The sequence below is a fragment of the Prinia subflava genome, chromosome 23 (genome assembly GCF_021018805.1).
Source record: "Prinia subflava isolate CZ2003 ecotype Zambia chromosome 23, Cam_Psub_1.2, whole genome shotgun sequence".
Classification (NCBI taxonomy): Eukaryota; Metazoa; Chordata; class Aves; order Passeriformes; family Cisticolidae; genus Prinia; species Prinia subflava.
The window spans coordinates 338,002-362,901 of record NC_086269.1 but is presented as its reverse complement, the minus strand read 5'-3'; the positions used below and the strand labels follow the sequence as shown (position 1 = coordinate 362,901).

The following is a 24,900-nucleotide window of genomic DNA, read 5'->3' as shown; positions in this document are numbered from 1 at the left end:
GCCTCCGCCTCCCCGGACACTCCCGGCCTCCTCGGAGCCTCCCCCTCCTCTTACCCCCTCTGCAGCCATCCCTGCCCTGCCAAGGGCTTCACCCCCAGGTGCTCGAAGGGGTGAAAATGATGTGTAGGAAGTAAAGATGAGCCTGTGATATGAGCTGCCACCATTTTTCACGTGCGTCATTAAGAGATGTCTGCCTAAAAATTTTATTTCAAGGATTGAAGGAGAGACAATGGGTGAAAAGCAGAGAGTTCAAACAAAACCTCCTCTGGTGCAGCTTAAAGTGCTCCCAATAATGAGAAAAGCCATTTAAAAACTGTTTTCAGCTCTCTAGAATCCATGTGCTAGCAATGCCGAGTGGATCCCATGGAAAGCTCAGAGGCAGAACGATTGCCCCCTCTCCACAAAAAGGGTTCGCTCCCATTCCTGCTGTCCCGCCAGCTTAGCAGAGTGCTGGGTAAGCAGCTCTGGCACCAAAAATCCTGCTGCCCTCAACAGTGTCCATGACCCCGTGGCTGAGGCAGCCAAGGGCAACATTCCCTCCAGCAACCCTCTCCAGCGTGTTCAGGTATTCAGGGCTCTTTCCTCAGCTCACAGCAGGTAAATAAAGATGCAGATTTTTCCACAGCGTTTCACAGCTCTCCACCCAGAAGAGTTGCTCGGCCCTTGCAAAAGTTGATCAGAGGGAAGTTATGCCCGGCAGTGAGGGCTGTGCCCACGCCCAGGGCCTGCCCAGGTGAGTCCCTGCCCAGGTGAGTCCCTGCCCAGGTGAGTCCCTGCCCAGGTGAGTCAGCGCTGTTACAGGGCTGCTGCGCAGAGATCAGACCCTATGGACACCCTTGGACAAACCCCAGCGCCGAGAGAGGCCAAGTGCAGGCGCCGCGAGGGGAGCAGGACCTGGAGGTGTCAGGAGAGAGGGACTCAGAGGGGCTCAGAGCCACTGTGAGGGCACTGCTGTGCCACGGCCACCACGGGCATTCACCTGCCCCGAGCTGGGCGAGGCACTGCCCCTGTCCCTGCCCTGGGCTCGCACAGCCCTTCCTGCCGCTGGGACCGGGACCCGGCCCGGGACTGGGGCACGGCCCGGGACTGGGGCACGGCCCGGGACTGGGGCAGGGACCCGGACTGGGGCAGGGACCCGGACTGGGGCAGGGACCCGGACTGGGGCAGGGCCCGGGACTGGGGCACGGCCCGGGACTGGGGCACGGCCCGGGACTGGGGCACGGCCCGGGACTGGGGCACGGCCCGGGACTGGGGCACGGCCCGGGACTGGGGCAGGGCCCGGGACTGGGGCACGGCCCGGGACTGGGGCAGGGCCCGGGACTGGGGCACGGCCCGGGACTGGGGCACGGCCCGGGACTGGGGCAGGGACCGGGACTGGGGCAGGGCCCGGGACTGGGGCAGGGACCCGGACTGGGGCAGGGACCGGGACTGGGGCAGGGCCCGGGGCCGGGCCGGGCCCCGCTCGGACACACCCACGGGCCGGGGGCGGTGGCCCGGGCGGTGCCTTGGCCCCGCCCCCGGAAGTGACGCGCCAATCACGGCCGCCCGCTCGCTCCGCCGCGAACAAAAGGGATTTTCACCCGCGGCCCCGCCCCCCGCCCCGCCTCATTGGCTGTGCCCGCCCCCGCCCCGCCTTCCCCTCTGCGGACTGGCCCGCGGCCGCGCGGCGGCGGCGCTGATTGGCGGGCGCGCTGTCGGTCAGCGGGCGGGGCGGAGCGGCCGATGGGGAGCGGAGCGGCGGCGGCGGCGCGGGGCAGGGCAGGTCGGTGCGCTGGGGCGGGCGCGGGTCCCGCTCTCGGCTCGGGCCGGCCCGGCGCGCTCCGGCCCGTCCTGGCGCGGCGCTGTCCCGCGGGCGGGCAGAGGCAGGTGCGGGGCGGCCCGGCCCGCGGGGGCTGAGAGGGGCGGCGGCGGGGCCGAGCTCCGCTGCGGGCGGGGGCGGCTGCAGCCGGGGCTAAGGCGGCCGCAGGCGGCGGGGAGGGGGCGGTGTCGGGGGCCGAACGGGGAGATCGGGGGGCGCGGAGGCCGGGGGGCGTTACCGGGACCTGGGCGTCGCTGCCGGGCCCGGCGGACCGAGAGGCGATGGAGCCGGGTGTCGCTCCCCGCACCCGCCTTCCCTCCCCGCGGGCTCCGGTGCGGCGGCTCCCTTTGTTCGCCGCGGTTGTGCCGGGCCGCTGCGGGGCGGGAGCCGCCGGGCCCGGCCCCTGCCGCCCCTTCCGCCCTGCCGGTCCCGGGCGGGGGCGGTGCCGGTGCCGATGCCGGTCCCGGGCGGTGGCGATGCCGGTCCCGGTGCCGATGCCGGTCCCGGTGCCGATGCCGGTCCCGGGCGGGCCGGTGCCGATGCCGGTCCCGGGCGGTGCCGGTGCCGATGCCGGTGCCGGTCCCGGGCGGTCCCGATGCCGGTCCCGGGCGGTGCCGGTGCCGGTCCCGGTGCCGGTGCCGGTCCCGGGCGGTGCCGGTGCCGCTGGCGGCTCGGAGCCCGGTGTCCCGGGCTGACCCGCGGGGCTCGCCTGCCCGGGCCGGGGTCAGGAGCGATGTGCGGCAGCGGGGCGAGGCTCCCCGGCGGGGGCTGGCGGTCGCAGCAGCCGGGGATGGTTTCAGTTCTCTCTCGGGGGGCTCCAGGTGCTGCACAGGGGCTTCAGGGACCCACACAAAATCCATGCTCAAAATTTTGCTGATTTAATTCCTTCAGAAACTAACGGGGTGAGGATGGGTTTTTTTATGGGTAATGTCCTTTCTCCTTTAGGCTGAGATACGAAGATTAAGACTTCTTATTTTAACCTAGTTCTCCACAGTTCTGATGCAGTGCTAGGTAGCATTGTGGATACACAATTATTATATCTATGTTAGCTTTTTTCATTACATAAACACATGTAATTACTGAAACAACTCAAACGCCACCCGATACACGCAGAAGCAATTTTGGGAACTTGTCTGTCAGGACTTCTCAAACTGGTCATTGAGGTTCTCCTGTGAATGTGATTACACGACTGTAATCAGCCTGTGCTGGCTCCTGGAAAATATCAGTTCCTCTTCAGGAACACAGGAAAGAAAATCGAGCTGATTCAGGATTATTGACGTTGTGGCATTGTTGCATTGGTGTAGATTTAGGAAATACCCTTTTCAGAGGAGGAAGGAACAACAAGCTTTGTTGTTCATGGTGTTTTTTAAAAAGTAGAAGTGTTTTGAGCCAAGGGCTGGCAGAGGATCTTGAAGCTTCCCCTTGACAAGCTGCCCTCCCCATGCCTGGGGCTGTGCATTCAGCTCCTCTTTGGCGCCTGCCCCTGACTCCAGCCCTCGCTGGAGTTGGTGGGTGAGGTTCTCCTGTGCTGGCAGCATTCCCTGGGTTGGTTGGTGCCCCTGTGTGTGTGAGAGCAGTGAAATGTAACCTGGCACGCTTCCACAATCCTGGCACCGTGACTGAGGGTGCGGAGGAGCTGCCACGGGCTGCGGGCTTATCTGCCAGGTTCCTCAAGTGGCACATGCCAGAGATAACTCCCCCTGCTCTGCTGGCTCGCGTGGTTCTTCGTACACTTAAACTGCTCTTGATGGTTATTTCTAGATAAATACTGGGAAATAACTTTCTTAGAAGAGTTTTATCTCCTTGGAGGGTGGGTATGGGTCTGTGGGGGAGACTCTAGTGGTCCGTAGCTGAAAGGAAGCTCACCTCTAGGCAAGCAGAAAGTGATTATCTTTGTTTATGCTCTAAACTCTGGTTTATTGTCCAAAAATGGTGGTGTATCTGAGACTCAGGGAAAATATTTATATCATCAGACTAAACAACAAGGTCTTTGTGGTTTGTGATCTGTGTGAGTGCACCCAGTGTATTTCCCTGGATGTAAAGGGGTAATGTGCCCTGGGAATTCTTGGATTTTCTTTCTGCTGCTGGGAAACTCTGTCTCTTGGTTAAGGCTTTGGAAATAGAGGGTCAGTTTCCCCAGCTGAAGTGCCCCAGATCCCTTTGGTAGAGTGGGACTTTGCGAGGGGGTGAACTGGGCAATTTAATAGAGTTGGCATGATCTTTTGATAAAAGGTGGGGTGAGGGAAGGCGCAGGGATGTGTAGCTTGAAAGCAGCCTTGGAAAGGTCAACTCAGGAGCCTGGAGGGCTGGAATGGATTTGGATTTAGATTTGGATAGGGGAAAGGGAGCTCAAATACATGCTTATTAACTCTTTGATCCAGAGATGCTTCTTGCTCCTGTAAAATAATAACGTCAGATAAATGGGGCTCTTTTTTTCCTCCCCAATATTCAGCTCCCAAGTGCAGAGTGGCCCTTAAAGGGAATGCTTGGGATTGTGATCCATTCAGGATAACAGACTGGGGTACTCTAAAAGTTCTCTGCAGCTCACTGGAGAGCACAGGTACATTTTGGTGGGGTTTTTAGAGCAGTGACTTTGTTGCATCTGCTCCCCGTCTGTCTCCTCAGCAGTGTGGAGTAACTGATGCAAACAAAGCAGGCAGAGATGTTCTCTTGCCGCAGGTTGCTCATGAGGAAGTTGAGGCTGCACCACTTCTGTACCTTTAATGTTACCTCTTGTTGCTGGATAAATGACTGCTCTGCAAACTGGCTCCTGGTCTTTATTTCTCTTAAGTATTTTCCCCTGTATATTTTAGGACAGGGCTTGTTTATGTTATTAAGCGCATTAAAGACTACAGAGGCTTGGTAAGAATAGCATGGCTTATTCCTAGAACACTGGGAAGTATAATGGGAGTAGTGAGAATATAGAGTAGAAATTAATGCTGCCTTACTAACAGCTTTAAAATACCAAACTGCAGCTGGTAGCTGCACTTGCTATAAGGCTGAGCTGTTTGGTAGCTCTTGGGGAGATGCAGCTGCACATTTCCACATCATCTCTTTTTAAGGGAAAAGCATGAATGCAGTCATGTTGAAAGTCCACGTTCAACACTTATTGTCCTGGGGTAACAGAAATATATGATACACTTTGTTCTAAGGTCTCCAAGGAAGCTTCTCCTTTTTTATTCCAGTTTGTAATGCCCCAACACTACTGTAACTTGGTGAGGATCTGGCAATAAAAGTTGTTTCCCTTTGGTATTGATTCAGCCTTAGAACCTGTGAATTTAGTCTGAACAAGTACTGAGATGGTTTTGAAATCTAGCCGTGCCTCTCCTAAGCAGATGTTTGAATATTCCACACCTAAAGGCTGCCTAGGGAAATGCTGCAGCTTTGACATAAGCACCAACACAAACAGGGTAAATATCAAAGACTAGAACCAGGCTATGTCTTCTTTCACTCTGTGTGGCTACTTCTTTATGTTTGAGCTTTTTTTTGCTGCTTCTGTTGCCCTCTCTTCTTTCTAAGATAACCAAGTTGTGACTCCTTGCACATGGTCTCAGCTAGGCAGGCTGCCCTCCCTGCCAGAACCCTCCCGCTGTGTCAGAGCTCCCACCCTGGACATCTCTGTCAAGGTCCATTGACTGACCAGAAGTGATCAGTGCTGAAGAGTGACCAGCACTGCCCTGGCCCACAAAAATGTGATTTTACTCAATACAGCGAGTTTCCTAAATTGTGCCTTTGTGTCAAGTCTTGATCAGGGTTTTTGGACACGATGACAAATATGAACAGATTTCCTAAATGTTCCACTCGTGGATTTTCCTCTTAAGTGTGTGAATGGATCTGCAGCAGGGAGCAGAAATGTGACAGATCTGAGTGTCCGGTTTGGTTTTGGAGCAGCCAGCGGTGGTCACTGCCATGAGCAGCCCGTGCCAAGGGGAGGGTGAGCCAGGACAGCGTGTGAGGAACGTGGCTGCTTCACGGAATTTCCTGTGAGACACTCGTGAGGCAGGAGAGGGGGTGTGTGAGGAGACACTTCCCTCTTAGCAGAGGGCACAGAGTAGATTGCTGATTTTTCTTGCTGTATGAAGACTACAGAACTTTCTGTTCCCAGCGACTGGAAAACTGCTCTGGCACAAACAAGACAGAACTTGCTTTTGTGTATAACTCTCCAAGGCACAGTTATGCAAATCAGTTGTAAAGGAGCAGTCACTTCAGACAAAGTAGAATTCAGCTGAATGTTTTAGCTGGATAGACTCCTCCAGTAGGGGCTAATTTAACCCTTCATCACTTGCCACTGGAGTTTGATATCTCTGAGTAGCTTCTTCAGGCTGGAGCATTTTCTGCTTGACATGAAGTGCGATGAGACATGGACATGACTTGGACTCAGAAAAGTGTATTTGATGGTTGTGCAAAGTACAAGACTGTATCAATGGGTATTGATTTGCATCAGTGACAAGGTTTTAGTCTGAAATTATTTCCATTTTTAACAAAATGTAATAAAAAGGCTTATTACTGGACAGTGTATCAGCAAAGATGCATGGGAATATAGAGCTTCCTTATGTGCAGTTCAGATGATGGATCTCTTATGTAGGCAGTAAAATTGTATTTAATAAATGATGTCGATATTGAAACAGTTTGAAAGAATCGTAATTAAGTGTGTATTTTCTGTGGCATTGATTTTTGTGAAGTGGTTTGGGCCTGTTCCATCAGTATGGATAATGGCATTCCCAGGAAGGGAATCCCAGCACTGCAACATTCCCAGCACTGCTGAGCTCGTGTGGGTGGCCCAGTTTGGCCTTCATCCATCACAGCTCCTCAGTGATGTTTGCAGCTGTGTGAGGCAGATGTGTAATCAATATGACTTTTAAATATCTGTGTTTTTCCCCTCTCCTGTTAATTTTGGCTGCTTCTTGCTGAATGTTGTCCGGTCCTGTTATTCTGCCCGCTCTGCCATCACCATCTGGATGTGCATATGTTCCTGTCCCTTGGGAGAGGGTGACAAATGCATCTTCTACAACTGGTCTTGGAAGCTGGAGAGAAAATTATCGCCCTTCAGGGCAATTTGCAATCCAAAAAACTGGAAACTGAAGTTAAATGGAGATTATACGTCATAGCTTCAAATACTGATCTTAATGTCCAAAGAAATACCTACTAAACTAGGTTTCATTATTTTTCAGGTTTTCAGGATGAATCTGGAAAAACTCAGCAAACCAGAACTACTGACGCTGTTTAGCATTCTTGAGGGAGAATTAGAAGCAAGAGATCTTGTCATAGAGGCTTTAAAGGTAGGTTTTAAGTATCAGGATAAGAAACAAATGTGACAGCAGTACTACTGTAAGTTCTGCAGAGTGCTTGTATCCAAGGTGAAGTTCAGAGGTAAAGATTTATTACTGGTTCAGAATCCCATTTTGATATTAGCAGGATTACATAAGAAATGCTGTATATGATTTTTGGAATTCATTGTTGGAAGCTGGCTGCAAGCAGCGTTTTGGTATTGAAATACAGTGTTACAAGTGTGTTTTCATCCTTTCTGATAAAGAACCATGTGTTTCTGCTGTGTAAAAGGTCTACCAGAATTCCTTTGTAGGTTTTTTTTTCCTTTAGCAAGGAGGGTTGCTTACAGCAGAAACTCTTCTCTGCAAGAGGGATCACAGATTAGTCTTTAGTGACAAGAACGTCACACTAAGTAAAAAAGCATCCTTGGCTTTGTGTTGACTAAGCCACCCTAAGCTGGCACTGCTGAGAGCAGCAGCCCCGAGTGCTCAGCTGCTTATTCCTTCCCTTTGCTGGCACGAGCATTAGTGAAACCTTCCAGTGAGGCAGATGCCAGCTAAAACCGCTCCAAAAATCCGTGTTTCAATCCGTGTCAGTGCAGCTGAGGCCATGGTGCTGTGGGAGCATGGGATGGGAAAGGCAGGGGTGGTGCTGGAGCCTCTTCTTGAGGTGCAGGAAAACTGCCTGGTGTGGTGTGAGCTCTGCTGCTGGCCTGGGTCAGGGGCGGGGGCTGTGGTGCTCTCTGCACCGTTTGCTGTGTTAATACTGAGCCTGGAAGTTATTTGAGAAAATATATTGTCCATGTGTAGTTGTGCTGCTCTTTGCAGGATGCCTGGTTGGCACTCAGCCTCAGTAAAGTGGAAAAAACAGTGGTATAAGTGATGGCAGGGTCAGGTTTGGAAGAAATTAGTTGTGTTAGGGTTGAACCTTGAAGGCTTTTTCAAGCTGACCTGTCACTGCTCATAATGTGTAAAACTTGCAGCTATTTCAGAGGAGGAGCGGCAGCTTGCAGGTCTGAGAGCTGCAGGGGCTTGCTTTTCCAGCAAAAGCTTCTCCAGCTTGATTACAAACATCTCTTAGGAGGCAGATCCCTCTCAAGAACAGTCAGAATGCTTATGTTTGTTGTTAGTTGCTTTTGCATTTAGATAATCCTTTTATTTTGGAGGAATATTGTTACCCTCTCAAAACTGTTGATCAGGTGGAAGGTTTGTTTCTGTTTTGAAGCACACTTGCAAGTTTCTGCTCTGTCCTGAAATGCATTTTTTCACTGTGTGTGGTCAGAAGGTGTTACCAAAACAAGGCTCCCTTCAGCATTTCAGTGTGAAATGTGCACAGTGGAGCACAGAGACACTGATGGGAAGAAATGTGGCAGAGGCTTCCATTCCAAAGGCTTTTTATTGCCTACCTTCCAGTAGTGTAAAGCAATTATCTTTCCTGTTGAAATTTAACCTGCAGTTCCCTCTTGTGTGAGGAGATTAATACAGTAAGAACACCTTTGACATAATTTGTCAAGTACTCATAACTGAGAAGAAATTAAATCAAATTGTAACCTATGCTGGATAATTATGGAGTATAAACTACTGAGCTAATCAAAGGTTAGGGCTGTCTTCCCCATCCTCTGTCAGGGATCTGCTGTAGTGTTTCATCTCGGGGCTGTGAGGAAAGCTGGAGGTGATGGAAAGGGCAGTGAAAGCTTCAAATCCAAGCTGGCTCTTGCTGCCTCCTGAGAGTGATCTCAGGGAGGAACTGCCCCCTGGAATCTGTGCCTGCAGCACTGTGAGATGCTGTAGGTCACAAGCTGTGCTGCTCTTTGGGGCCAAACCTTGTTCTCAGTGATGTGCAGCCCCGGCCTGGCTCCCTGCTGGCAGCAGCTCTGTTGCCCTTTCCATGCGTGGAAGGAAAAGTCATGGAACTGCTTAATCTGGTGGCTGGGCAAAGGTTCAGCAGCAGAGAACTTCCAGCCTTGCTTTGTCCATTTATTTGGAATATACAGCTAGAGAAATTCTGGCCTTACACTGTTTTTCTCATTGTTTGCTGATAGTAACTGTGGTAACAGCTTTACCATGCCTCGCTGCCTGCAAGGCTTTGTGTGTGACTAATTAAAGGAAACCTTGCTAGTCTGTTTACCCACGTTTTGATGCATAAAAGTGCTGCCCTGAAGAAAAAAACAAATTCTAAGACTGAATTAAAGATTTGCACTCTTGAGAGCATTTAGTTTGCCTTGCATATATTGGATTAATTGAGTTGTGCCTTACATGGAGAGGGGCTGGGGGAGGCTGTGCTCACTCCCAGAGGAGGAGAGGGGCTGGGGGAGGCTGTGCTCAGTCCCAGAGGAGGAGAGGGGCTGGGGGAGGCTGTGCTCACTCCCAGAGGAGGAGAGGGGCTGGGGGAAGCTGTGCTCACTCCCAGAGGAGTGTCTGCCGTGGTCTCACAGCTCTCTCAGTTCCCTGAGTGCTGGGGCAGTGTGTCCTGCCTCGGCAGCTGGGCTCTTTTGGAAAAGTTTTGTGTTAAATGTGGGTCTGTGTTGGGAGCAGGTGGGGTTCAATCCTCTGAACTTTCTTAGGGGATTGCCTGCTCCTGGACACAACAGTGATTTTCTCCAGTAGTTCTGTTAAACACATAGGTGTCAGTGGCTGGAAATCAGAATTTTATCTGCCTGTTTGCTTCTCACATAGTGACAAAAATGCATTTCCCTTCATGGGCTAATTTTACTTCAGCTTTAGATTTAAATGATTCTGAGCTCTGGTTGTTTGAGTCAAATTCTTTGGTACATTACAGAAAAGGACAGGCACTTGCAGAGGAAGAGTACCTTCATTTGTAAACATGTCCTCTAGTTGTAGCACAGTCTGCAATAATTGATATTCCTGCACGCTTAGAGACAAACCTTTCATATCTGGCATTTAGCAGAGAGAATCCATGCATGCAGATGACAAAGCTTAAAATAGTTTTCTTCTCCCTCATGGTATCAGGCACTTGTTAGCTGGCACTGGCCCCGTTTCTCTCTGTGTCAGAATCGAGTGCTGAGCTGGGCGTTTCAGACACTGCTTGTTGAACTCGCTTCTTTTTCTCCCCCTCTTCACCCCCTCTCCCCACCTCTTGACCCTTCCTTCCTTGCTGTCTGACAAACTGACTGTATTCAAAATGTTCTTTCCCAATGCTTCAGTTTGCCTCCTCTGTTTTAAAACCTCTTTGGAAAAAAAAAAAAAAGGGTGTTTTTTTTTTGCCTGAAAGTAGCTTCCTGTCCACTACATAAAATCTGTTCCAAGGAGAACATTGAGATTTAAGTCTCACTTCTTATTGTGCTCCTTTTCCTGTAGTTATAATTGTGTTTATATCATCCAAAAAACCCAGATGCTGTCAGAGAGTTGCATAATCCTGAGAGTTAGACTCTCAGTCCTTATTTCTGTGTAGGAAGGGTTGCATGAAGCACAGGTTCACCTTCTGAAATAGCACACCACGGCTGGAAACAATTCAATATTTAAATGGATCTGTATCGCTGTGTTAGAGCACTTTGTTCCCTCCCCCTGTTCTTTTAAAGACAGTTTTCCATACATTAGAACTGAAGTTCTGTTTACTTTTAGAAAACAGGAAACAGCTTTCTGGCTTATTCTTTTATGTTAATAAGGCCTCAGGCAATTTACCCTGGAATAGAAACTATTTTGTGTTAATGACTGGGAGCTGGTATTCATCTCTTTGCTTCTGAGTTCAGTGATTCAGTGTAAAGCAATATTAATGCAAAACTAGGTGCTGTTTGTTCGTGGATTTAGAAATTAGGTTTACAGTGCAGTTTCAAAAACTTAAATCTACCTCTTGTTAAATAAAAGAAAAAAAGTTCAATAATACAAAACCTTCCTGCTGTTAAATCTTTCACAGATGGGGCAAATTGGGCTTGAGCACCACTTAGCAGCAGCTTCCATGGAGCTGAGTGCTCCCGTGGGTGCTGTCCTGCTGGAGTGCAGGCATTCCTTGCAGCTTCTCCTGCAAGCTTGGGGGATTTGCTGTTTGTTTCTTGCTTGGAGCAGCACAGGTTTGCCAGTGTCATTCCAAAACTGACTCTGCTCACCCTCACAGTCCCCAGGTGTGTTCTGGGCAGGAGCAGAGGGCTTGGGAATGGTTCCCATGCTGGAAGGGCTCCTGCTCTGGATTCCAGCTGGCTGCTGTTGCTGGGTTCCCCCTTTTGGGGTGACCAAAGGTCTGGGCACGGTGCAGTCCCCGTGGCAGCACCCCGGGGTGCTGGGAGCCAGGCACAGCCAGGCTTTCACCAGAGGTCCCAGGGAAAGAAGCTGCAATTTTGTTCTGCTTGACATTTCCTGGGGAAACTTGCTCTGTTTTTCAGAGCTGATGACAGGTCTTACTTGGGCAGATGTGGGGAGCTCTCGTTTATCAGGTCTGCTCTCTTGATCTAATGATGGCAATTGAGACAGATGCTGCATTTGAACAATTCACTTGGTGGCTCTGTGCCTGGCATTGCTGCAGAGCTGGAGCTGCTGCAACACTGGAAATCCCACTCCAGCATTTTGACATTTATTTTTGGGCAAAGCAAGTGGTCCCCACCCCCATTTCCCTTCTCTGTCAGTGCTTGCTGTGACCTCAGCCTGTCTTTATTCCCAACTTCTGTCTCTGGGGAGAGAAGCTAATAAGGAAGTTCAAGGCAGTAAGGAGCTATTTAAAGCTTATTCCACTCTCTGCTACGTGAAGGAGGAACTTCTGTGCAAATTCTTACTGGAGAACTGCAAACTCAGTAGCTGTAGTTAATTAAGAGTGTGTTTGTCTTGTTCCGAGGGTTAAAACCTGAACTCTGAAATTACAAGGAAGAGAAATGCTCTGCTTGATGTCCAAAAACACTTGAAATAAGTCTTGGAAATTCCCTGTTTGATGTTCCAGTAAAACAAGTTGTAAAGATTCCTGAAGAGAGAGAGAATATTCTTCAGATAAACAAGGTTTCAGTAGAAGGAAATATTTTATTAAAAAATATACAGAAATAGGTTGTGGGAAACGTTCATCCCAAAACAGCCTAGAAATCCCAACAGGAAACAGCAGCTTTTTCCTAACAAAGCAAAGCCTTTGCTTTGCCTGCCTGCACAGGAAACATCTTTTCTGTAGGATCAGATATTGCTTCTGCCCCATAAAATCACAATTATCTCCTCCCAAGCAGACTATCAGTGGTCCTTTACCCAAACTTGAGCTCAAAGCCAGCCAGTTTCACATGGAACCCTCTCTGCTTATGCCTAATTTTTCAATCTTCTGGAATTTTATTTTTAATGGTAGTTCACATTTATAGTTCCTTGTTTTTAAAGGCACCCCAAGCTTATATGTCATCTTCTTTTCCTGTTGGGAGAGGTCAGTTTAATAGTCTTGAAAATTGCTGAATAATCCATTTAGTTGCTTCTGGAATTCGGGTATTTTGGTAGGAAATTCCCAGTTCTGCATGTTTGAGATGATAAGAGGTGAAGGTACTAAACTGAATATGTAATTGCACAGAATTGCATCTTTCAAAGCACCATGGCTGATGTTGGAGGTATGTGTGTCATCGCTGGTGTTCAGGTGACATTTTCCACTCCTTAACTAACACTGCATTTTGTACTCTTACTTCCTTTTTATTTAAGCTTGATTTTCTGTGGATTTGTGTTTTCTGTGCTGGGATCTGAGATACAGGTTGATTTTTTTCACTTTGGGCTGTCTTCCACCATCAAATTCCTTCTGTTCTGAAAGTTGAACAACAACTTTATTTAAGGTAGAATCCAGTTCAGAGAGGACAAAATCAGAAGTGTTGAAGATATTTGGAGGTGACCTCCAGTGGCAGAGGTTGAGTTGCAGAGCTGCCCCAGGGAGGAGCACAAGCCATGGCAGGAGTCTCAAGTCTCTCTCTGTGGCACTTCCACCTGTATAAAATAACCTCTGGAGATTCTGGCACTGTGAGTTCATTTTCCAAGAGCTGCCTTGGTGATTTAGGTGACCCAGGTGGCTGCTGCAGGCCCTGGAGCACAGAGGCTGGAAAATCCCATTTGCATTTCCAAGTGCACAGTAGCCCTAATGCCAAAGCACTGGGTTTGTTTGTGCAAACGTGGTGAGGTCGGTGTAGGATGACCTGGTTAAATCTTTTTCTAGTCTAGACAACTTTAATTAAATGTTTGTGCTCTGCTGGCTACTAAAGAAGAATAGCTGGGCTTGAAAAGCTCTTAATGTTGTGATAGTCTCATCTGTTTGTCATGCTAGTTCAGGAAAATACTTAATTGCTCAAAGTAGCAAGGAAGAACTTCTTGTTCTTTCCCAAACAGGAAATCAACCACCCCACTGAATTCAGCAAAGTTCAGAGCCCAGTGCTGTGAGGAGCAGAGGAAAACGTGGCTTTTGTTGCACCTTCAGTGTTGCAAAAATCACCTTAATCTCAGTTTTTGGAGCGCTTATTTGGTGGAGCTTGCCCAGCAGTAAAGGCAAGGTTTGTTTACACTGGTGCCCTTCTGAAGGGTCTCTCCCATGTTTCTGTGTAGGAAGGCCAGCACTGGGATGAGTTGGGATTAAGCTCATCTGTCCAAGCAGTAAGGCCAGCTGGATGGAGATCCCAGTTCATATTTACAGACTTATTAATGCTTGAGTCACTTAGAAATTCCCTCCACACTTATATGGAGCTTTCATTGAGTCATTCTTATAAATACTTCAGAAAAACAGAAGATTCCCTGTTCCTGAAAAAAAACCCAAAAGAACAAACCCTGTAGTTTTTCCTGTGATTCATTAAACCAGGACTGCCCCATGATCCAGGGCTGCTCTCCCATTTCCAGGGCTGATCTTTTCCTTCCTCTCCTTTTATTATTGTGTAAAGTCAGAACAATATCTGGAGCTCTGATCAAAGGTATCTACGGTTCCTGATGGGTATTGCTGATAGAGAGGGAGGGGTATCTGTAAGTGTGAGCTGTTCCTCTGTGTTTGTTTGCTGCAGGGTTAAAATCCAGCTCCAAACTGGAATCACAGGACAGATGTCTCTAATTTGGTCGTGGAGAAGATATGTTGGGTTGGGTTTTTTATGCCTCTTGTCAAGGTAATGCAAACACTCTTCCTTTTAGGAGCAAAAATCTTCTTTTTTTTAATGTAGTTTATTTCATGTTAATCACATGGCTGCTTCTCAGAATGCAAATCAGCAAATCTCACCAGCTCTTCGAGTAAAGCCAAGTTTTATTATTTAACTCTCTGTTGCAGTGTAGCTCTGCCAGGTGCTGTGTGGGGATGTTCCACGATTCTGTGACTCCTGCTCCTGTGTGCTCGAGGGAAGCAGTGGTGGTTATGACACTGGGACATCACAAAAGAGCCATTCCAATAAGTACTGGCATCTGAGCTCTTTTCATTCGAGTCAGGCTCAGTCTTTCCTGCCTCAATGGAGTCCTTGTGCAGTCCCATAGGAAATGGTGACAGTGTGCCCCTCCTGCTCCCTGGAAGGGTTTCTGGGCGCGGGGCTGGCACGGGCTGGCTCTGTTGAGAGCAGGGAGCTTTGTGCATTCCCAGCTTTGTGCATTCCCAGCTTTGTGCATTCCCAGCTTTGTGCAGCTGGGTGCCATTCCCAGCTCCGGCAGGGCTGGGTGTGTGGGACTCGTTGAGAGCCCCCCACCAGCTCCAGAGAGCTGCAGTGCCTGACCTGGAGCGGGCTGTCTGCTGCTTGTGCTCTGCCCAGCTGGGAGCAGAAGGGTGAAGCACACCTGAGGAGGTGCAGGCAGCGTTTGTTTGGAGCAGTTGCTCAAGGAAAAAATGTGTCTCATGTGTGCTGTGGCAGGAAAAGCACATTTAGAGTCAGAACCCTTTGGTAGGTCACACATGCTTAAGTCTGTTCTGATAAAGGTCCCGGGCTCACTCTTGCATTTCAGAGGTGCAGGTGACTCGTGGAAAAAGCCCCATCTTTGTGGCCTCCCTGAGGACATGCCAGTGCAGAACAGAACAGTCATTTATACAGCAGAAAAGAGAAGGTCTGAACTGTCCTGGGAACCAGTCCTTACAGCACAACGCAGACCTGGAGGGGCCAAGCTGAAGTCTCATTTTCAGGTGTTATTTCCTGGCAGGTGCATCAGCTCTGCTGGGCATGTGGTGGTGCTGTCAGTGACATTGTCACAGGTTTGCACAAATGCTCAGAATTCAGACCAGAACCATTTCACTGGAAATCTGGGATTATATTTCTTTGAGCTGAGACATCTCTGAGGACTCTTTTGAATCTAAATTTGGGGTTCCTCCTGTGTCTTTTGTTGCATAAATATTTGGTTTCATATGGTTTCTTATCATGGTGGTAAACATGCAGATAATACTTTCATATCTGTCTGTTCATGAGATTTCATTTTGGTTTTAGACCTTTACAGTCATCATTGGATAAGTCTATGGGTATCCTAACAAACAGATTTCCAGATGGAATGGCTGATTCATGGAATAATTGGGGTTGGAAGAGACCTCTGAGCTCATCGAGTCCAGCCATTAAGCGCTGTAAATGTAGAGCCTAGGACGTGTGAGTTGTCTTCATTCTTACGAGCACCAAGGGAAACCTCATCATTCCTGTCCTGCTTCTTGGGAAACTAAGCTCTGTTTAGTCTGAGAACATTAAAGATTTTATTAACAATTCACAGATTTATGGCTCTTACAAGAATGAAACTCTTTAATTGCTCAACATGAAATTCTTTGATGGTGACATAGTCCAGGAAACAGCACAACTGCTTCTTTCACTGATGCGAGGATCAGTGATTAAATCTTTTGTTGAGCAAGAGTTGGTACTTACCTTGTTTCCTTTCACACAGCTGTGGAATGTAAGTCATGGCCCTGACAGGTAGCTGTGGTATGAGGATGTTTGTAGACTCAATATATTGTGGAGATGCTGTGTTTTTGAGAAGATTTTTCTTTATTTCCTTTATTCCTAGCAGATAACGGTATATGAATCAGACTGTGTTAAATTCTTTTTAAATGGAGAACTGGGGAAAAGGAATATTAACTACAAAGCGCTCTCTTCTTTAGCTGGTTTAAATATATTAAAATGCAAATTTGTTTTTGTGTTGCAGGCCCAGCACAGGGACACATTCATTGAGGAACGCTATGGGAAATACAACATCAGCGATCCATTGATGGCTTTGCAGAGAGATTTTGAGACCCTGAAGGAGGGGAATCGTGGTGAAAAGCAGCCAGTATGCTCCAATCCTTTATCTATTTTGAAAGTGGTGATGAAACATTGCAAGAATATGCAGGAAAGAATGTTATCCCAACTAGCTGCTGCGGAAAGCAGACACAGAAAGGTAGGTTTTGCCTCAATTAGATGTGCAGAAGTTATAATTGCATTTTAATAACACGTTAACTTCAGCAAAAACACTTAAGTTCCCTGAGGTTTGGTAACTGGTTTGTTTAAACTTCTCACTCCAGATGATGCAGCTGGTGAGGTAATTAGTTATAATTCCGGAATTTGGAATATACACAAGATGTTCTCGTTAGGACACACCAAAAAGGAACTAGCTTACAGCTGGGAGGTGTAAGGCTTCCCAAAATGCAAGGAAGGGTTTCTGGAAGATAGAGTTCTCAGCAGACCTGTCACTGTTCTGCGTGGGGCTTCTTCTCTGTGGTTATTGAAGAGCTGCTGCCAGGGAAAAGCACCTCCTTGTGCTTCCCTAAGGAGGTATGGAGTGACCAAAAGTGTTTTTCTTGCCATTTGGCCTCTTTAATGAAGCACCTATTATTCTTCAGACACACATTAATATATATTGACACCAATAAAGTGCTTGGCCGTGTGTCAGACCATACTACCACAAAAATTGAAGTCACTAGAATAAGAACAGAGCTGTGCTTCACTTTCCAGCCAAATACTCAACCAAGTTATACAGTAAAATCAGGTATTTTTTCACCTTTTCCTCCATCTACTTCTGTGAAAGCTTCCTATATACTTGATGATATTTAAGCTTAAACTTCAGGAAGACTGAGGAGCTGCTGAATTCATGGTGAGCATGTGTTGGGAGAGCTTAGTTTTGGTGATGAGATACAGCAGAGCCTCTTGGGAAGTTTGTGTTCTGGCTTTTTTGTTAATAGCATTTCAATTATTCATGTAATTCGGTGTTAAAGCTGAAGGAGCTCCTTCACTGGGTCCTTATGGGAAGCAGTTTCACTTCAAGAGCTCATCTTGTTCTTAAGTGGAAGAACAAATTAATGTTCTTTAAAATAAACTTTACACAGGAGTCCTCAAATCCCTGTGAGGCACTGGGAGAAGCCTGTGTGGGAATTGCTGCTGGAGCCACAGCAGGGGCTGTCCTGCTGTCAGTGCCCTGTGTCTCCTGGAGACAGCACCTCTGCCCCTGCTGGGCCTTGGATGGATGCTCCTGCCAGGAAATTCTGAGTTTCAGGGGACAAGAGGCACAAACTGAAATACAGGAATTTCCAGCTGAATATGAGGAAAAACTGACTGACTCTGAGGCTGACAGAGCACTGGAACAGGCTGTGGAGGGGTTGTGGATTCTCCTTCCCTGCCAGTACTCAGAGCCCTCCTTGGACTGATCTGTGCCACCTGGCAAGGTCGCCCTGTGTCCAGGGAAGGCCTTGGCAGGGGGTTGGACTGGAAGATCTCTGGAGATCCCTTCCAGCCCCAGCCGCTCTGGAATGCGGGCCCCACTCAGAACATGAGCCTCTCAAGGATATTGCACAGTCTGGGGGAAAAGTGTGCAATTTAGATATTTAATAATGACATGAATGTAGATCCAGTGTGAGGTTTCCCTAACGTCTTTCACAAAGTGACTCAATCTGCCCAGACAATGACATACCTTGAACTTGTCCAAAGCTGCTGTTCTGTCATTGGAGCTGAGCTCAGTCTGAGGCTGTCCCAGTGGCTCTCCCGGGTCGTTCTGGACCTGTGCAAAGGCACTGATCTCTCCCTGCCTGGGGGACACCCGGAGCTGATGGCTGATGTTTGTTGGGCAGGTGATCCTGGACCTGGAGGAGGAGAGGCAGCGGCACGCCCAGGACGCGGCGGAGGGGGACGATGTCACCTACATGCTGGAGAAGGAGCGGGAGCGGCTCACCCAGCAGGTACAGCCCGCAGGGCCCGGCCCTGGGCGGCAGCTGGGCAGGGAGTGGGGAGAGAGGAGCAGGAACCTCCCTCTGCAAGGCACTCCTGGCTTTTAGCATCTCGACATGAAACACAAACTGAAATTTCTCCGTGTGTTTTGGTAGCTGAGCAGTGCTAAAAGGTGTTAATAGGCAATCAAATGCTTTGAAGTCTTACTTCAGCCTGAAATCCGAGGAGTTCTGAAGAACAGGGCTGCACTTACAATTAATAGTGTGCTGCAGTACTCATAATTCAGAACAAGCCATGGAAGATCTCCTGGGGCTGTTGTTCAGAGATGCTAATAAATATTTAAGCCACTGTTTTCTGTTACTCAAGCGCTATAGCCTTTGTTAAGCATACATACCACATCAGCATTTTAAAGCCTAAATGCCTTTAAAAGGCAAACTGACAAAGTAGTAAATGAGGTGGAAGCAAGCTTTGCTTGCTCCATCACTGCATGGCAGACCGGGTGTGTATCTCACTAAAGGCCAATCGAATTTCACACAGGATGAAACTGCTAGTAAGTAAAAATTGTTGCTGTGTGCAAGCTGAGTTGTTCCAGACTGTTCTGCAGATTTTTGGCAATCACCTCTTTCTTAGCTATTGTCATTTTTTACAGTGTAATTTCTCCAAGATACACAGTAAACCTGTTCCCTTTTGGGGTGTTGCCCTTCATTTACTTTCAGGAGGTTTTATGGTGCCCTTAAAATCTTTTTTGTTCTTAACTTTCAGGTGGAGTTTGAAAAATCCCAAGTGAAAAAGTTTGAAAAAGAGCAGAAGAAGCTGTCAAGCCAGTTGGAGGAGGAAAGGGCACGGCACAAGCAGCTGTCTTCCATGCTTGTTGTGGAGTGCAAGAAAGCCACTGCCAAAGCAGCTGAAGAGGGCCAGAAGACAGCAGAACTGAGCTTGAAATTGGAAAAGGAGAAGAGTAAGGTGAGTAAACTGGAAGAGGAGCTGGCAGCCAAGAGGAAGCGGGGTTTGCAGATGGAAGCACAAGTAGAAAAGCAGCTCTCAGAGTTTGACATTGAAAGAGAACAGCTGAAAGCTAAGCTGAACAGAGAAGAAAACCGTACTAAAGCACTCAAAGAAGAGGTGGAATGTCTGAAGAAAGCCCTGAAAGAGCTTGAGGCTTCTTGCCAGGAGCACAGTTCCTCCGAGCCTGTGCATCCCAGCCCCTCGGTGACATCCAGGGGGGTCACAACTGACAGTCCCCCCCTGAAGTCTGTGTCCTGCCAGACCGAGGGTCTGCAGGCAGAGCGAGCAAACCCTGCCAGCACCAGCAGAGCTGTTCACACCGTGTTTGCCAGCCCCTCCACACCTGGTCATTCCTATGCAAAGTCCAATGGGCATTGTGACACAGACGTGCAGATGGGAGGGGAGACAAATGCTGCAGAGAGCCCAGTTCACAGGGAGAAATCTGCTGCAGCCTCAGAAAACGCAGTGGAGAATGGAAGTTCTCCTGTAAGAACAGAGTCACCGGTGCATCTGATGTCCCAGCTCCCTTCTGCTGGCGTGTCCCTGTCTCCCAGCAGCACAGCTGCCTCCTCTCTGACCCCTTCTCCCTGCTCCTCACCGGTGCTGACCAAACGCTTGGTGGGAGCCTCTGCCAGCAGCCCTGGCTACCAGTCCTCCTACCAGGTGGGCATCAACCAGCGCTTCCACGCAGCCCGGCACAAGTTCCAGGCGCAGGCAGAGCAGGACCATCAGGCAGGAGGCCTGCAGAGCCCCCCGTCCCGGGATCTGTCTCCCACCCTGGCAGACAACTCTGCTGCCAAGCAGCTGGCCCGCAACACGGTCACGCAGGTGCTGTCCAGGTTCACCAGCCAGCAGGGCCCCATCAAGCCCGTGTCCCCCAACAGCTCCCCCTTCGGCACGGACTATCGGAGCCTGGCGAGCGCCGGCAGCCCCAGAGCCGAGGCGGGGCACTCCCCAAGCCCTGTCAAGGTCTGCAGCCCGCTGAGCCCCCTGTCTCCTGGGATTAAGTCACCAACCATTCCTAGAGCAGAAAGAGGGAACCCTCCACCCATTCCTCCAAAGAAACCCGGCCTGGCTCAGTCCCCTGCTGCTCCTGCCCCGCTGACCAAGAGCTCCTCCCCGGCCCCCTCCGGGGGTGCCCCCGTGGATGTGGCCGGGGGCTGCTCCAACAGCGCCGTCGTGTCCAACGGCAAAGACCTGGAGATCCTCCTGCCAGGCAGCAGCTAGTCTCCAGAAAATGGGAATGTGACATTCCACAGCTTAGCTTGCCCTGGAGCTAAGACACTGTTTTTCCACTCCATGTTATTTATTTCCATAGTAGCAGAATCTGTCTGTATAAAGCATTTAGTATATTTTTTTTCTTTGTAATAGGTAGGAAAATATTTTTGTTTATGAAGAAACTTCTAACTACAGCTATACAGTAGCCTCCAAATGTCTCATGGCAGCAGTCAAATCATTAGAGATAACCATAATCACATGGTAGGACCTATCAACCTCTAATGGGACTGAAATGCTACTTTTAAATTATGCAGAAATAATTTTTGCAGACTTTTTACTCCATATGAACATTTTATAAAAGTGCCTGAACTAAGCCTGCAATATGAATGTGATTCTCGGGAAAAGGTGAGGAGGGGAACATCTAGCTGCAGAAACAAATTCTTCTGAGTCCTGAATGTTGAAACGAACACTGGTTTTCCTTCTAATTCTTTGCATTTGCTAAAATAAGTTAGCAAATGTGCTACAAATTCTGCAAGGTGACCACCAGACCGGTGCAGCCAGCTAGGCTATGTCCTTCAGGACATAGCTCCCAGCTATTTGAGGAAGCAGACAGTAATTTCTTGGGGTAAAATATTGTTGTGATATCATCTAGATTACTTCTCTGTCAGAATTCCTTGTACATACAGTTCTTTCTGCTTTCCTGCCAAGATGCCTGTGTGCTTTAAATGGCTAAACTCTGATTTCTGGTGTATCACCTGGAATTTTCAAGCTCTTCAAGCATTCTACTGTTGTGTGTAGAACTTCTGAGAAAATGATCTTTCTGTTACTTGACAAATATCTATTACTTGAAAAAGTAGCTCATCCATACAATACAGGGTTTTTGCAACACCTGTAACATGGGGTCTTCAACTCTAAACAAAAGCAATAATTTTGTTCCTCATCTGTGTCAGTTAAGTGTGACTGACCTGGATTTTACCCAGGAGCTATGGCTAGCTTTCCTTGGCTGCAAATACGGAACCAAGTCATTGCTGCTGTGGAATTGATTATGTAGATCTGTGTAAGTATGTCACAAACATACATATTAAACACACAGTGTATTAGGGAAATACTTATCTCTTCTTGATCTTCTGCCTCATATGAAGAAAACATGGCAATTCACTGAGATTTAAAAAAAATCCTTGGTGAGGAATTGCCTAAGTTTGAGGCAGATCAGGTGAGTGAAGAAGTGTTTGGACCCAGGAGAAGTAGGCTGATTCCTGTGCAGAAATGTTTGCTGCAAGAAAACCAACAGGCACAGCACAGTGGTTTTCTTTGAGTCACTGTGCTGAGAAATGCAGGACAAACACCACAGATCAGTGGCAGAGGCTGAGAGCATGACCCTGAGTTCATGATCTTGGGTGCTGGATGTGAGCTGATCCTAAATTTAGAAACCAGTGTTGCTGCTCGGTGTCGTCCAGCGCTGAGCACTTCCCTCTGTTTGCACAGAGCACAGCTCCCACTGCCACAGACACCTTCTCCTTTGTCAGTTCTCACTGTTTCATTAGACAAAATCCCTTTGTTGTGGGGAGGATCCCTGGGCCATGGGAGGATGCAGAGCTGTCCGTGGCAGAGGTTCCCTTGGGCTTTGAGCCTCGTTCCGTAGCACTCAGAGCTCTGCTGCTTTGGGGTGGCTGCTGTTGGAGTGATCCCCCACAGCCACGGCAGGGGTTTGGAGCTTTGCACAGACCTTTCAGGAGCCTTTTAGGTAGTGCTATTATGAGCTGTTGTTCCTAATCCAGTGCAACAGTTCGTGTCAACAGCAGGGACACAGAGGCAGCCAGAGCTAAATGGGCAGCGACTCTTTTGGAAGCACATTTATTACTTTTTTAACTAAATGTCCACAGCAGATTTTTTTCCTCTTGCTGAGAGTAAATGTAAAAATGGATGGGCAGATGGATTTTGGCCCATGTATCCCTTCTGATTGAAAAGTGAGGCTTTTGTATACACTGCTTTAATGAGTTTCTTTGCTTTTACATTAATCTGACTGGTATTATCCCCTTTCTTTATTGATAGCTCTAGAGAGAGAGATACTATGATGAAGTCTAATAGGAAATGCACTGAGTACTGTTTCTTCTAAAATATAATATGGGAAGGGGTATGCAAAAGAATGTATTTTTGCTAGTAGACTAACTTCTGAAAGAAACTAAGCACAAGGGATTAAAATGGATCCAACTAATTCAGTAAGACATTTAGAGTTAGTATTTAATTGTTGATGTAGATTCTGTGTGGAAGCAACTAAATATTTCTCCTCTAACTTACATTTGTCCTAAGCAGACATTGTTGCAGAGTTTGTCACTGGCTAATGGAGTATAATGAAGTGCAAAACATATAACACTAGTATTAATTCATTAACATTTGTAAATTTGTAAAGCCAAATGTACCAAGCTGAAGTCTTTAATCATTTTTATAGCTGATGGCATTAAACATGTTAAACATTCATATTATCAATAAAGGATTTTATTTTTAAGATGTGCAAATTGCTTGAGGAAATGTTTGGAGTCGGGGCTGCCCAGCAGGAAGCAGTCCTGCTGCTGGTAGCTGGGCATCTGTGCTCACCTGGACCCGGGAGCTTTAATGGAAGCTCTGGAATGTCAGAACAAAGCAAATTTATTGGGAGTACAGTGGACCCTGTGCAGTCTTGGCTGCTGCAGACAGAGCATGTTGCTCCTCCATCTCCACCACCTGCTGGTGCTGGAAGTTGGGAGGTGCCCTGGGGCAGTTGTGCTTCAGGTGGCACAGCACACTCAATGCTCCACACAGCTCTGGCTTTTCGGTATTTTTAAGTAAAAACAGTTTTCCTGAAGTACCTCTTTGCCACAGTATCACGATACTGAGTGAATGACACTTCATATTAATGAACCCTTTGGGGCTTGGGGTAGGAGATCCCCCAGTCCCCTGCTGCTGGTTCTGACAGGAGGGAGATTCCCTGTGCCGAGTGCAGCTCGGTTGTGTCACAGGATGCAGCTGGGAACAGCCCCTGGCTGCAGGAAAAGCTGCTTTGTCTGGGATGCAGCATGTGCACACAGAGCCTTCACCCCTCTGCCAGGGAGACCTGGGGCTGCTGCAGGTGCCTCCCTGCCCTTCTGCCGCTCCCAAGCGTCCCTAATGTACCTCAACAGTGACCTGATTTTGTTATCTTTGCATCAGTTCGGTTGAACAGGTTTTGCAACAGCCTGGGAAGAAGCTCCTGGTTCATCTCTCCAGGCCTGATGACATCCCCGAGGTCGTGCCAGTGCTGGTACCAGCCCAGAGCCACCGAACTGGTGCTGCTTCCTGCCCGGACAGGAGCAGGGGCCCTGATGGCTTTTTATAGCAGCAGCGGTGGCGGGTCCTTGCCCAAGCGTGGAATGCTGACAGAGCCTTGGGGAAACACCTCCGTGCGGCTCCTGGTGCCTCCGACGCGCTCGCTGTGCGCGGAGCCCGGCCCCGGCCGGGGGAGGCTGCAGTGGGGTGAGCCCGAGCCAGGCCTGCCCCTTGTCCTGGTCCCGCTCGCAGCCGGGTTCTGTGCGGGGAGAGGGAGCGGGAGCCGCTTCCTTGGGCACAAAGGGTCCCCTCAGCCCCAAACCCGCGTCCGTGCCGGTTCGGCCTCTGCCACACTGTGCGGGGCGGGAGAGGAGCCCGGGGCCGTGGGGGGCACGGAGAGGGGTCCAAGGGTTTCTATGCGGGGCAAGGAAGGAGCCCAGGGGTTTGCGTGAGGCAAAGAGGGGGCCTGGGCGTTTGCCACCCTCGGCACATGGGCTGCAGGCACGGCTGGTGTGAGGCTGTGGCTCGTCCCGAGCGGGCAGAGCCGGGGCTGCACCCCCTGGTCCCCACCGGGCCTCCGACGCTCCCGGGCCGGGCAGGAGAGCTCAAGGCAGCCCAGGAGAAGGACAAGAAGCTCAGGACCGGGCAGGGATGCTCACTGCAGCCCGGGAAGGGCTCGTCCCGTGCCCGGTGCGCTGCGCAGCGGCGCCGCTGGAGGGCGAGCGGCGCCCGGGAACGGGCAGGGGAACGGGAACGGGAACCGGAACGGGCAGGGGAACGGGCAGGGGAACGGGCAGGGGAACGGGAACGGGAACCGGAACGGGCAGGGGAACGGGCAGGGGAACGGGAACGGGAACCGGAACGGGCAGGGGAACGGGCAGGGGAACGGGAACGGGCAGGGGAACGGGCCGGGGCCGCTCCGTACGAGACCGCGCTGGGCACCGGCAGCGCCTCCGCTGGGCTCGCACCTCGCAGGGAAGCCCCACGGAAGGGAGATCCGGCACATCGCTGTTGCAGGACAGCCCCATCGCGGGGCGTCCCATCACAGGGAATTCCCCGGGAAGCGTGGCAGCCCCCAGATGCTGCGAGCTACATTTCTGTAGGAAAAGCTCTTTTGCTTTGGGTGCGTTCAGCCCGAGCACATGCCTGGGGCCATCCCGCCCGCGGTGCCGTGGGCGCGGTTTTGTTTGCCCAGCCCGGGCCCGGCTCTCGCCTCCGCCGGGTGCGCGCGGCCAAGGAAGGCTTCAAGCGCTGAGTGTTGTTGTGAAAAGTTTTCATGCTGCACGTTTAGCACAAGCAAACATGCCAAGAAGCT

The 24,900-nt window shown here is 49.6% G+C and overlaps 1 protein-coding gene across 4 annotated transcripts; it reads left to right on the top strand.

The window, feature by feature from the left end:
- The first annotated feature begins 781 nt into the window (after positions 1-781).
- Positions 782-22,809, top strand: CTTNBP2NL (CTTNBP2 N-terminal like). 4 transcript variants are annotated; one of them, XM_063418102.1, is made up of 5 exons: positions 782-900; positions 6,970-7,077; positions 16,090-16,320; positions 17,984-18,091; positions 18,843-22,809. In XM_063418102.1, the coding sequence occupies exons 2-5, from the start codon at positions 6,979-6,981 to the stop codon at positions 20,310-20,312; spliced, it is 1,908 nt and encodes a 635-aa protein (XP_063274172.1). In that variant the 5' UTR covers positions 782-900; positions 6,970-6,978; the 3' UTR covers positions 20,313-22,809. The 4 variants fall into 4 exon arrangements, with proteins under 4 accessions (XP_063274172.1, XP_063274170.1, XP_063274171.1 ...); XM_063418100.1 differs by lacking the exon at positions 782-900 and adding an exon at positions 1,706-1,762; XM_063418101.1 differs by lacking the exon at positions 782-900 and adding an exon at positions 1,711-1,866.
- Positions 22,810-24,900: the final 2,091 nt, after the last annotated feature.